The 11,944-nt window shown below is 32.1% G+C and overlaps 1 protein-coding gene across 2 annotated transcripts; it reads right to left on the bottom strand.

The window, feature by feature from the left end:
- Positions 1 to 1,640: 1,640 nt before the first annotated feature.
- On the bottom strand, positions 1,641 to 8,989 carry LOC132302463 (MACPF domain-containing protein At1g14780). 2 transcript variants are annotated; one of them, XM_059799337.1, is made up of 8 exons: positions 8,491 to 8,989; positions 7,956 to 8,197; positions 5,091 to 5,292; positions 4,868 to 4,942; positions 3,809 to 3,992; positions 3,511 to 3,698; positions 3,097 to 3,161; positions 1,641 to 2,374 (listed from the first exon to the last, which is right to left on the bottom strand). In XM_059799337.1, exons 1-8 carry the CDS (start codon positions 8,749 to 8,751, stop codon positions 1,759 to 1,761), a joined length of 1,833 nt encoding a protein of 610 aa, XP_059655320.1. In that variant the 5' UTR covers positions 8,752 to 8,989; the 3' UTR covers positions 1,641 to 1,758. The 2 variants fall into 2 exon arrangements, with proteins under 2 accessions (XP_059655320.1, XP_059655321.1); XM_059799338.1 differs by having other exon boundaries at positions 3,529 to 3,698; positions 8,491 to 8,988.
- Between the last annotated feature and the right edge of the window lie 2,955 nt (positions 8,990 to 11,944).

Below are 11,944 nucleotides of genomic sequence, written 5' to 3'. Positions count from 1 at the left end.
AGATCTATTTCAACGCTAGCTATTTATGCTTGTTGATGGTTATTCCAAAGATCATCATAAATATATGCGAGTGCTCTGGTTCCCACTTCTGATCTATTTAATCCTACTATTCCGATCATTATTACGCCTAAATACATAAGTTATAATTTACTTTTTTCCAGCTCTTGACAAGCTTCTGGTGTTATGAGATCTAAAATTACCTGGTTATTTACTACACTTATCCTTCGCTGGCTAAGATAATTGTATATCTTGGTCTAGAAATTTAATAAATTATTAGAATAAATATTAACTTTATTAGATACTTTATTCATTCCTTTTTCGATATAATTTTGAGCATCGTGCTCATTATCATATAGATCTTCTACCCTCATTATTTCTTTGGTTTTTCTAAGGACAATGGCCATTCTCTATGTAGTTGTAAAAGATTTACATGCTTGGTGGTTTTAGTCGAGAAGAAATTAGTTGATAACTTTAAATCTTTTATTTTATCTGGTAATTCAGATAATTCTTTAGAAGATTCTCCAGGAATATTTTCTTGTATTACTTATAATTTTTCTTCAAGTTTGTTAACTTTTTCAGATAACTGGAATAATAATTGAATTAAAAAGTTATTTTGTCTAATATTTATATTAGTTGATTGTACGCCTGTCTTAAAAATTGTAAATCATACGGGATTTTTATCAATTTTATAAAGTTCGGCTAAAGCTGCTAGATAATCAGGATTACTAGTGCTCATAAAACTATTGTAATAGTCTTTGGATATCTGTTTTTAAAGATTTTAAATATTCTATAGTTATTTTTTGATTTTTTATAATATTTTTAATATCACTATTTATATCTTTAATTGCGACTAATATTATTTTGTTGTCTAGATTATTTGGACTAGAATTCTGGTCTATTTGTGTTTTAATATAATATAGATTTTCTCCTAGTCGTTATCTAAGTTATTAAATTTTATTCTACTCATAAACCTAGCTAAAATCTTTGTCGTCTAACTTCTATTCTTTTTCTAGTGAAGTGTAATAGTTTCTAAGTGCTATTTGAAAATATTCTAGAATTTTTAAAAGTTCTTTGGTTAAATTATGCATAAAATAAACTTTTAGAAGTCAAAATATAATTTTAACTTATAAAAGGGTTCAGCATGAAGGACTTCACTTTTGGTTCGTAAATATGAAAACTACATCAATGATTTAGTAATAAAGTTTTGCTACCACCACTTATATATAAAAGTCCCTTAAATTTAAATACTTATGTATAATAAAGAATACAGAAACAACATGCACCAAACATACACAAGAAAATATTCTCTCTCAATACAAACTAACCACAATAATTTTTGAGAGAGTTTGAAAATTAAAGATTATTCTAGAGCTAATCAACATAGAATTAGCATATCCTGAGTTCTTCATTGTATAATAATTCAACTAATGTGATTGAAAGAATATATTCATAGATTAAAATAGTTTTTCCTTTCATATACAAATATAACACAAAAGTGACCAATGGGCTATTAGTCCAATGGTTTAACTTTCCTACCTTCACAGAGGAGGGAAGAAGTTTCAGTGACCAATGGGTTATTAGTCCAATGCTATAACTTTCTTACCTTCGGAGGAGTTCAAAATTTCGGTGCTCCGCGAGTGTGTGTTTGAGTACTTACCTAATAAAAAATAAAAAAACAACAACAAAGTGCATAAACTATACATTGTTAAGTCCCACAAAAAGTGTTTTCGACATACTGATTTCTCCCTTAATTTCTCATTAATAGTACATGTTCAGCAAAGAGAACTTTACGTGAAGGAATATCTTCCCCTTCTCCAATTCAAGCTTAGCTCCAGTGACTAACCAATGTCCAGGACAGTCCAATGGCCCTTTACACAACTGTGACATGTCCACAAACTTCAATAGCTTCTGTGTCAGCACCGGCACTGGTGGTCCGGTCGGATAAACACTCGAATCCACCACCACTGCCGGATTTTTCTCCCTCACCGCGTTGCCAGATATCGACATACTGATAGCTGAGAAGAAGCCTGACTTCTGAGAATGTTCCGAGCACTGCAACCAGCTTGACCTTACGACATAAAAATCAGAAACCTTGGAGTACAAGAGCCGGAGATGCAAAACGTTCTTGGAATCGTGCTTTTTCACGTGAAGTTGAGCTCCGGTGACAATGTAGGCCACGTCTTTTCTAGTAGTCCATCTGGGGTCATATTTAACCGGGGCTGTGCATACATGGGAGAACTTTTTCCATTGAATGGCTGCAAAATACCGTTCATCGGAAACCTCTTCCGATCCACGCCAATTAGCCATGGCATCATCTATCTTGTTCTGGAGCAACATTGGAGTACTTGATAGATGTTGGAGGTGTATGGCTAACCTGTTGATAGAATTGTCCAACTTTAATCAAGATTAAGTATATTGAATTGCAAGAAAATAACATGAAATGGAATATATATATATATATATATATATATATATATATATATATATATATATATAATTTGATTAACCCAGGTATCCGGGAAGGCAAGAACCCGAAAGCCCCTCAACAATTTGACTAATCCTCAAGAATCCGGAAGGGCGCCTCTCCACCTGGGCCGGGCAAGTCACTGCAGGTGCAGTGGAGGCTAGCCACCAAGAGCACTCAGCGGAGACTCAAAACCTAGATCTTGGGTTTACAAAGTATCAAAGTCTAACAAGCCAACTACTGAGCCATATCCGAAGTGGATAAATGGAAAATTTATCTATCTACAATTTTAGTGCCCAATTAGAATTTGCACTTCTCTTGTCCTAAGACCGAGGAAATGAGAACAAGAAGTGAGTAATGATATGTAAGCCATTTTGGATCGGTTATGGATTTTCTCGGGTCAAAATGTTCCAGTCGAAACTAGATATTATGGTAGACATGCAAATTTGGCATTTAGAATTGAAAATGATGTAACACAAATTATGATGCCGATGATTTGGTTAACGTCTGAAATAAATTTCAGTGTCATTGGTGCGAGTTGGAGCTTTAGAACAGTCATTTTATAAAATACTAGCTGAATGTTAAGTCTGTCTCGAGTTCTTAACAAGGCGAAGCGAGTAAGCAAGCATTACCTGTTACATTTCATGCCCTCCAGAAACAACCGCATCCCTGTGACTGGTTTTTTGGCAGCCGTTACCTGATTATCAACAATATGATTATGAATTAAAAGTTTATCTTATAAAACAACAAAAGATAAATCATGCATGTACAGAACCAATGTGATAACAACTCAAGGAACATACTAGGAATGGATGGAATCTTGCCCATATTTTAGGGCTTGCTTGCTTCAGTTTTCTGTTTTTTTAGAATCCAAAATTAGAAAATAGTACAAAAAGCTGTTCGGTCGACAATTTTAATGAATTGTTTTATGAAAAATCATTTAAAAAAACAATGTTCTCTGGTAAGTATTTTATTGTGCAGTTATCTAAAAATTATATTTCGAGTAACAAACCAAGTAAACTCTTAAATTTTTGCAGCTAACATACAGGGTGGCTTGTATATACCGGGGTAGTGTTGACGTAGAGCTTTGGGCCCATTAAGTTGAAATGGAGGGCAGGGGTTTGGAGAGCCCTATTTGTGGTTGGACCTAGTGGGAGGTCATTGTGAACAGGAGCCCAAATCTTGTGTGCTTGGAAGTCCAGAAAGTACTGTAAATCCGCTAGAGGAGGCTTATCTGCACATCCATACAAAAATGTAATGAAAAAAATAAATAAAAGATTAGTAATTAATTAGCTATGCTCTTGCATGTTTAGGGTTCATGAATAGAAGCTAAATAGTGCTTACAGCGAAGATAAAGGTTGATTGCATGTGATAAGAAACCTTTCCCAGGAACTCCTCTGAGAAGAGAGGTAATAGGAATGAAGTTGAAGTGAACTGCATCCGGCATCGACGAAACCGTCTGAAGCCATTCACAGTGGCTGCTAGTTGTTGTGTCTCCTCCCCTTTTGGAGCATATAACACTAATTCCCTACAAAACTCATGCTGTTTAATTTTCGGCATTAATTATAGTATATCAAGCATTTCTTGTTTGAAAGTTAGTTTGTTGTGTGTGTATGTGTGTTTTTATAAATTATACATGTAGGATACTGCTTAATATAGGGGTGTGATACATATATTATTTATTGTACATATTTTAGATCATTTTCCTCAGATTTTAACAAATTAATTTGATTACGTTTTGGTGTTTATAGCTTCTTCTTATTAGTTACTATTCAATTGAGACCAAAAATCAGTCAAATTATGTATTGGGGTGGTCATATTGGTTATTCCACTCAAACACATGCAGGCTAGGGGTCTGATTTACGGCTATTTGACCAATTTAGTAGGGACAGAAATCAACATTTTGCTCCACAATCTCTATATATATTGAACTATATATATATATATATATATATATATATATATATATATGGAATGGTGGTTGGTGGGTCAAACCAATCGAAGTCGTCTCTCACTAGGTTACATTGGTGTTTGTTAGGAGTGCATGCATGTACATTTTTCACCCAACGACCATGTTTGATGCGTGGGGCCTAACTTGCTTTGAGATGTGGGGCTGTGTATGAGATTGATATATATATATATATATATATATATATATATCTTATTGACATAATGATGATTACTTTTATATGTCATTATTGTACTCAAAAATCCCGAGATTCTGCGATTGTTTGGACATGGAAAACGCATGTGACACAATGAACAATCACTACAAAAATCCAGACTATTCTGAGACCGTGAAGCATATATTACCTATGATATTTATCACCTTTTTTTTTTTTTTTTTTCGATTGAGAGGTATTAACTTAGAAATTTAAGGAAGTAATTGATGATCAAACCTACATCTTTTGCTGAGATTGAGGAGAAGCTGTTGAAGAGCGTAGGTTGAGGATCAAAGACATTGAAAGCCTGTGGTGCCTGGAATTAATAATGCAAATGATATGTCAACATCATTTAAGTAACAAAAAAGAGAATCCAAATAACATATTTGTGTGTATATATATATATATATATATATATATATATATATATATCCTTGTATATAGAGGAAGATATATAATGAGACCTTGTGTTTTTGTTCTCTGATCTTGTAGTGATTAGGTGAGAAGGCACATGTCCCAGTAAACAACTGATCTCCAAGTTCATCCAAGTGATTTTTGAGCTGTGTGGGCTCCAAGTTGGAAGATTTATCCTGCCTTACTAGCACCACATCCTGCCCGCCAATTCCCAGCCCCACGATGATGTGGGTCCCATATTTCTCGATGAATCTGTCAATCATACATCGCAAATTAAAGTTTGATGATTAATCCATCCATTTTTCATGCTTAGGGAGAGGATTCAGGTTCATAATTTGTTCTTTTAATTTTTACGACATGAAAATATTTTTTCTCTACAAAGTTTAGTCTTGTAATACAATATACAAATGCGCAACATTAAATCTAAATCGAGGTGTAATTAATCGTGTTACACCTTGATTTAATATATTGTCAGAAAATAATAATACAATTATTTCAAATCTCAAAGTAATTAGTGTTCCTTATCTCGTTTAATTTGTTATGGGTGTGGGAACTTCCAATTATCAAAAGGTCACATCACAGTGAAATCATTCATCTAAAATTTCAAAAAAGTCAAAGATATATATTACTAATCAACTTAGGTTTAATTGACTAAATCAATGAAATAAATGGGGCAACCATCATTATGATAACGTTGCAAGATTGAATTGGTCAGTCGATATATGGATTTTATGAACACTTGAATAGACCGTTAGACACAAACACACACATATTAGAAGATTTTTCAATGTGAGAAGATTGGTCCACTCAGTGAATTTCCATAAACACTTGAATAGGGCCTTGGAATTCCAAACATGCTTGTATATATATATATATATACACACACAATGTGGCAGAGGATTGGCCACATTCATTATAAGTTTATAATTCTAAACAATTAAGTGTTAATCCAACCCCGCAACAGCTAATGGTGTCCGCCATTGATGCTGTTGACTTTAAGATATGTTGACAAATCGACACAGACTTATTTATTCTAATCAGAACACTAATTTGATTGGTCAAAGAAGTAAGGAGGCTCTTTCTGATATGAGTTGAATATTTTTGGCTGAATCAGGATACTCCATTTTATATATTTTCCTTATTTATTTATTTGATATTGTTTTGGAATTGAATTGGAATTAAGGGATCCATAATAAGACAACACATACCTTGTACGAATTCTATGTGTACTTGGTCAGTTGGTCCTGAGTGGTAGTTTCGTTATCTGATTATTGTTCCTACAGGTCAACAATATCCATGATATACAGAGTTGTTGAAATCTAGAAGAGGTGATCTGGACTAAAATCACCAACCGGAATGTGGTGATTTTGTTAGCAGGTGTGTGTTAGCGTGTAGAGGTGATACCTGTATGTTATCACACTCGACGAAGAATAGATGCATAATATCATTCAGGTGTGAAAGGGGAAAGTGTTATATATAAATTTAACACCTTTTTATTACATTGCACTTTAAAGCCGTTATGTCGGTGAATTTAATAGAATTCCGGAATTAAGTTTACTTAACTTGAAATAGTATCAGGATTGGTAACCCCTGAAAAGTTTCTGGTTCTGGAGAGATAAAAGTGAACAATATTGTATCTGGATAGGGTGAGGGTCATTATAATTACAAATTGTATCAAAGCCTAACCCATCCAACAGTGTAGCCAATGAGGACATTGGCCCCCAAATGGGAGGTGATTTGTGGCGACTTTATAGGTTGGTGTGTGTGAACGTGTACAAGTGGCACTAGTAGGCCAAAGCTACAATCCCACATCACCTGGGCGTGGAATGATGTAAATTCAACACCCTTCTTTTATAACACAAAGCGTTTTAAAGCCGTGATGACTGTAAATCTACCAGAACTCTAGAATTAAGTGTGTTTAATCTGGAATAGTATCAGAATTGGTGACCCCCTGAAAAATCTCTAACCCAAAGGAGAGGATTATGATCCGAGGTGAGCTACCACTAAGAGTAAATGGTCGACACCGCATGCAATGGTGATTTAAACCTTTTATTTTGTAGAAGTGAAAAATTGAAAATAACATTGGGCTGCCATCCTTAGTAGTGTAACGTTGATTTAATAACTGTAAGTCATATTCATCAATATTAATTAGAAAGTTTTAAGTGAATTATTGGGTTAAATCTTTTAGTAACTACTTAGAATTATGAATGAATCAAATCTTCCAGAAGGTGGATCCCACAGATGTGCTCATAGTAGGTGTTGTTAATGGATAACCATATAAAGTAACGTCCCACCCAAACCAATAAATCATGCAATTTACATGACACCTATACCTAGCTTGTATATTTTTTAATAAAATTTTGATTTCTCTTAAAGAATTCAACATCAAATATGAGCTTCGTATATTACCTCCATAAACGTCCCACCCAAACCAATAAATCATGCAATTTACATTCATGCAATTTACATTACACCTATACCTAGCTTGTATATTTTTTAATAAAATTTTGATTTCTCTTAAAGAATTCAACATCAAATATGATAATGATAATGATACTTTAGTATTTTAATATGTAATTAATGAGAATTAGTTGGAATGAAAAGGAATACGGTTGAATAGAGTTCAAAATTTTTTTTTCTAGAGAAATACACTAATAGTAATCAATCGGTCATTCTCAATCAGTCTTGACATTGAAATTTATGAAATTAGAAAAAAAATTTAATTTAATTTTGTAAGTTAATTTTTTCCAATTTTAAAAATTTCAATTCCAAAATTCTGATTTCATGCCACGGAACCTAGCCTAAAGTGATTTGACTTGAATAAAAAAAAAAAAAAGAATAAAAAAAAAAAGAGCTAGATTGAAGGGAAATGGCTATGGAAACCAAATGGACCATGAAGTTGGAACCAAACATACCTTGCAAGTGCAGATGGATCCCAAGTGGAAGGAACTGCATTTCGGACCTCATCGGAGAGAAGAAGAGGATAGCGATCGATATGGAGGGAGAAGAGAATCATGAAAAAACCATCCAGTGCTAAACACTTGGTGTTGCCAGCATCGATTGCCCACGAACCACTCTCAAATCCAAACATGGAGTTGAACATCCCGGACGGAATTTTCCCGGGAATCGAACACTTTTGGTTGAAAAATTCAGACATCTGAACAGAAAAATTATAAGTCGATCAGTACGTAGTAACCAAAGTCAACAATGTCTGCCTAACAACCAAACCTAATTAACCAAATCCCCACGGATATCCTGGACCGCTTATCTCTATAGATCTATATTTGAGAATTCAATGATAGTGTGACATTAATGAAACTATGGTCAAATAAGAGTTCTAATGAATTCACATTATTTGACCACGAACTGAAATTCTTGAATTTATGAAAGACGAACAAGGCTATGAATAAATAAAAGCGAATAATTAAGGAAGAAGATGTATTATAATACCTTATTGAAGTCTAGAATATCGGATTGGTATCGAGTTCGATCACCTTTGTCACATTTGATGTCGATGGAGATGTTTTTGGAGGATCCAAAACCAGGGACTCTGAGCTCTCTTGTTTCTGCTTCATTAAGTATGACTAGTCTCTCTTTTCCTTTGCAGTATTTCAATCGGAAATCGGATGTTAGATCAAATCCTCTGCCAAGGCTGCTAAGAGCCCTCTCTACAATCCCATCATTCATCTCTTTCTGTATCTTCCAAGCCATATCTCTCTCTATCTATCTATATATATATATATATATATATATATATATGCAGGTGGTTGTGAAATAGAGACTGGTTTCTCATTTGTATAATTATTTGTGTGTGACTATGTGTGGTAAGGTTTGAAGATTACAAGATAGGAAATAGGTGGGGGGCGTATGGGAAGTTTCGTTAATTCTCATTCTTGTTTTCTTGTTTCTCACAAAAGCTCAAACTTTGAATCTCTCTCTCTTCTATGATTCGCTAAACTTTCCGCGGCTTCACATTATACTACGTACTCGTAGCCTAAGTAGAGATGGAAGGACTGATTTGCCCCTTTTGGTATGTGTCAGGACCTAAGTCACATAAAACCGAGCGGAAGCGACAACAAATATGAGAGCCGAAATGCCACGGCAATGAGAGCCGAAATGCCACGGCAACATAATTAAATCATAAATAATAAAATTTGAGTGTCCCAAAAACGTGAGAGCGACACCCATTAGAAAGATTGTGTGATTTAGATCAGGATTGGAACAAAAAAGGTTATCTTCGACATTTGGATCAGCAGTGTATACCAGATTAACATTGACTTTTAATTATGCCACCTATAATTTCTTGTCTCTCTCTTTCTTTCCTTTTGTTTTTTTTTTCTCGGTAAAATTAGCTATGGTGGCTTTAGCACGTGACTTTTTTTTACTTTTTAATTTACTTTTTGTTATTTTTAAATTTAAAAAATGATACAAGTGATAAACTGGATCAAAGCATTGTTGAAAATAAATAGACATAAAAACTCCTTGAATTTGGTTGAGTTGGAGTCTTTCTCTTTTAACTAAAAACTTCACCATCTTATTCACCAAACTTTCGCGCCTAATGCCCGTGAGAGGTGGATCAACTATGAGACAATTAACAATTAAAGGAATATATTAGTTATATATTTTTTTTAATTAATTAATTATGTTTTGTTTATTATATTATTTATTTATAGACAATTAACAATTAAAGGAATATATTAGTTATATATATTTTTTAATAAATTAATTATGTTTTCTGTATTATATTAATTATTAAATAAATACATTTGTACTTTGTAATTTATAGAATCTTTTTCACGTAACTTTTCAACAAAATTAATTCACTATCTATTAATTAAAAAAAAAAAAACGTCAAATGTGTTAGTATATTTCCTTGAGCACTAACTACTAGACTATCGAAGTACCTGCTTAATATCCTCTAATTTAATACATATTATGCGGTGTTTTTTTTTTTTTTTTTTTTTTATGTATTTGTGTTTCCTATTTTAACAAACTGAATTATAGGAATTGTCAATTAAATGAAAAGGAAAGCAAATAATTAGCCTAAGTTCTCTCTCTCAATCTTTAATATGTTTTCCTCTAATAATCTTTTTTAGGGCGAGTGGCAAAAAATCCTCCTCGACTTTTACTTGTTTGCAAAAAACACCCCTTATGAATATTTTTAGCAAAAAATCACCCTCAACTATCTTGAGGGGGTGACTTTAACTGATGTCCATTTAAATAATTTGCTGAATCATTTTTTTGGACGAAATTGCCCCTTAACAGTAAAGGACTTTTTTTTATTTTTATTTATTCTCTCACCACGTCAGCAAATTCTTCCTACTATTTTATTCATACAATAGTGTTTCAATCTTATAATTGAATCATATATTTTTATGCAGGTGGTCCTGTTGAATGTAAAGAATGTTTAAATATTATAATTGAGTCATATATGCTATAATACTATATACTGTGTGAAAAATAAATCAAATTTATTTTATTTACTGCTATCCTATTAGTATGAAACCATATTATAAGTCAAGTTTATTTTATTTTATTTTATTTTTTATCCTATCATATCTATATGATAATTTTTCCCTAATATCATCTTAAATTAGTATAAAACCATATTATATATTTATGTATGGAAGGGTATTTTATACGAGCTTGCATAATGCGAGTAAGTGAATTGCATGAGAAAGACGAATGATACTTAGAGTCGGTGGATGATTCACTTGATGTAAACGAACATATTTAATGCCAATTTTGAATGATTCGCTTGGTATAAATCAGGGAGTCGATTCTATAACTTCTGTAAATATTGAGTCCAAGCGTTAACAAATGGAAATAAAATTCGTTTTAAGCCGTCACCAAAAAAAATTAAGAAAGCGTGAGTAATTTGGTAATAGTGTATGTTTATTAAACGGACGTCAGTTAAAGTTTCCCCATCAGGATAGTTGAGGGAGATTTTTTGCTAAAAATATTCATAAGGGAGATTTTTTGCGAACGGGTGAAAGTCGAGGGGATTTTTTTTGCAATTTGTCCCTCTTTTTTAATATATATATATATATATATATATACTCGATATTTCTCTCAAAATTTAATCGTAATTAGAAAATACCAATCAAAATATAATTATAAAAATAAAAAATATGAAAATTAATCAAATACATTTAATTGATCATGAATGCAAAATATATGGAAGTAAGATTCTTCACTTCCTTATATCTTGCATAAATAATCTATCAAGATTACTGGTCAAACAATTCTACCAAATTCATCCTTCTATCCATCCACTACTTCTTCTAATTATTATTATTATTATTTTTTTTATTTTTTTTTATTTTTTAAGAATAAGTCAAAGATAAGGTTTAATAAATTCAAATTCTCACTTATTATGTTAACTTCTGTCCTCATTAAAGAGGTACAGCTCCATACTATATATAACTAAGGAAGCAATAATAAGTTATTGACTTTGAATGCAAAGGTTAAGAAAAATGTTCATCCTAGCTACATTTTCTTAATAAATTATTAATTTCATGGACAAAGCAAGCCTTCACACCCACACAATATCTCTTCCAAATCAATGTATGCAATATATATATATTCCAAATCAATGTATGCAAAATATATATATATATATATATATATATATATATTTATATTTATATTTATATCAACTTTTTTACCAATGATCCAAATATCAACTTTTTTACCCTCCTCAGATATATATATCAACTTTTTTACCCTCCTCAGATATATATGCAAAATATATATATATATATATATATATATATATATATATATATATATATATTTGCATACATTGATTTGGAATATATAAATATATATATATATATATATATTTTAAGTCACTCACTCACAAAATGACAATGCTACCTTAATAATTATGGTCTCGTGTGAA

Source organism: Cornus florida, unplaced genomic scaffold, assembly GCF_030987335.1.
Source record: "Cornus florida cultivar Cherokee Brave unplaced genomic scaffold, ASM3098733v1 CherokeeBrave_3.0.0_Hap2_Chr04, whole genome shotgun sequence".
NCBI lineage: Eukaryota > Viridiplantae > Streptophyta > Magnoliopsida > Cornales > Cornaceae > Cornus > Cornus florida.
The sequence above is the reverse complement of the archived record's forward strand: the minus strand, read 5'-3'. Positions and strand labels throughout refer to the sequence as shown.

Coding starts and splice junctions, on each gene's coding strand:
- LOC132302463 (XM_059799337.1), bottom strand. CDS start 8,751: ATGGCTTGGAAGATACAGAAAGAGATGAATGATGGGATTGTAGAGAGG. Junction 5,293..7,955: donor GATCCATCTGCACTTGCAAG/GTATGTTTGGTT, acceptor TATGATTGACAG/ATTCATCGAGAAATATGGGA. Junction 3,162..3,510: donor CGGTATATACAAGCCACCCT/GTATGTTAGCTG, acceptor GTTGATAATCAG/GTAACGGCTGCCAAAAAACC.